At 35.4% G+C, this 1,801-nt stretch overlaps 1 protein-coding gene across 1 annotated transcript; it reads left to right on the forward strand.

Moving 5' to 3' along the window:
* Positions 1–290: 290 nt before the first annotated feature.
* On the forward strand, positions 291–1,461 carry LOC142230876 (uncharacterized). Its single transcript, XM_075301497.1, has 2 exons — positions 291–1,383; positions 1,451–1,461. The coding sequence occupies exons 1-2, from the start codon at positions 291–293 to the stop codon at positions 1,459–1,461; spliced, it is 1,104 nt and encodes a 367-aa protein (XP_075157612.1).
* The last annotated feature ends 340 nt before the right edge of the window (positions 1,462–1,801 follow it).

The following is a 1,801-nucleotide window of genomic DNA, read 5'->3' on the forward strand; positions in this document are numbered from 1 at the left end:
AATATATATTCTAACATCATCTTTATAAAAGCGCGCTAAAGCATATAGCATCAAGTTAGTTGCCATCGACCTTTGATCCTTCAAAAACCGTTTTATATTGGAGATAGTAATAAAATATATATATCACAAACTACCACATAACTTGTCCTTTTTAATTACCACTCGGGACACAACAAATGGCGACGAGGATGGGATGAAAAGGATCTCAGAAAGCCATAACTCTTATTACTTCAATCAATTTCTAAATCAAACCTACTTCGATCAGTTAATAGAAAAATTAATAAGTGAAAATGGCCGAAATGAACACATTGTTGGAGGCAATAGCAAATATGACCAAAGCCATGGAGCAGCAACGGACTCAGCAATCAAACGTGACCAGCATCAACGTATTATCAAACTTCGATCATTTCGATCCCAATGTGGAAACTTTCGATATATACAAGGAGCGGTTGGAAATTCATTTACAGCTTAAAGGAGTTTTTACAAATAAGGAGCTGTGTGCAAAGCTTTTACTGCAGTATGTAGGTGCATCCAATTACGCATTGCTAGCGACATTGGCAGCTCCTCGCAGTATAAATCAACTTCAGTATGATGAAATAAACGACTTATATCAAAAACATTTTTGTCCGAAAAAGAACATTCTTGTAGAGCAGCACAGATTTTTAAATGAAGTCCAAAATGAAGAACAAAGTATATCGGATTTTGTTGCTGTATTACAGAAAAGAGCTGCAGTATGTAATTTTATGTGTGTGTGTAACAAGTCAATTTCTGATATTTTCTGTAGAGCTCAATTTATTCGAGGAATACGCGACTGTGCAATTAGAGAGAAATTGTTAGAAAAACCCGATGAAACTTTTTTGGAAATAGTTGAAAAAGCCAAAATACTGGAGGCAGCTAAACAAAATAATAATGAAATTGGAAGTAGCTCTTTAAATAGTGATGTACACCACATGAGAATTCCACAGTCACAACATCAGTCCAGTAATCGATACAGCCATCGCAATAAAAACATGACATTAACATCGAAGATCGATTATCGAAAACTGGGCATAGAAGGAGTTTGTTTACGTTGCGGACGTAGTAATCATCGTTCTAATGAGTGTAAAATTAACAAATACAAGCTTAAATGCACATCATGTAATAAAACGGGTCACGTCAAAGAAGTGTGTATAAAATCTAAAATGAAACACAAGCAATCAACATCTTTCAATGTGGTGGAAGCTTACTCTTCCGATGACGATTGTGACGGCGAAGAAGTTGACAACTTTGGAATTCATCAAATAATAGACATATACAAATCAATTGTGCCGAATCGTGAATTGCAAAAATTTTTCACTGCAGTCTATGTTGAAGGGAAAAAACAAATTTTTGAAGTGGATTCTGGTGCCGGCTATACTCTGATTCCCAAATGTGATTTTGATAAATTAAACATAAACGCCTAAATAAAAAGTACAAAAATAGCGTTTCGATCATACACTGGTGATGTGTTTGCACCATTAGGTGTTGTGGAAGTCAACGTTCAATATAAAGGCAAGAAGTCGGTTGAACAAATGTTTGTTGTTGAATCGAAACATTCAGCGCTGTTGGGTCGTGTGTGGATTCGACATCTTAATATAAATCTTAGTGAAGTTGACAAGGAACAGGTAACTAACAAAAACGGCAATACATACCATATTAATTCATTAGAAAATATTTTGCAAAAGTACTCGGAAATCTTCGAGCCGAAAGTGGGTTGTATACCAGGTGTAACTTGTTCCCTTAAATTACAGGAAGGTTCTAAGCCATCGTTTATAAAAGAGAG

This window comes from Haematobia irritans, chromosome 3 (assembly GCF_050003625.1).
Source record: "Haematobia irritans isolate KBUSLIRL chromosome 3, ASM5000362v1, whole genome shotgun sequence".
In the NCBI taxonomy this organism is placed as follows: domain Eukaryota; kingdom Metazoa; phylum Arthropoda; class Insecta; order Diptera; family Muscidae; genus Haematobia; species Haematobia irritans.

What these genes read in the sequence shown, in the direction of transcription:
- LOC142230876 (XM_075301497.1), top strand. Translation starts at nt 291, where the DNA reads ATGGCCGAAATGAACACATTGTTGGAGGCAATAGCAAATATGACCAAA.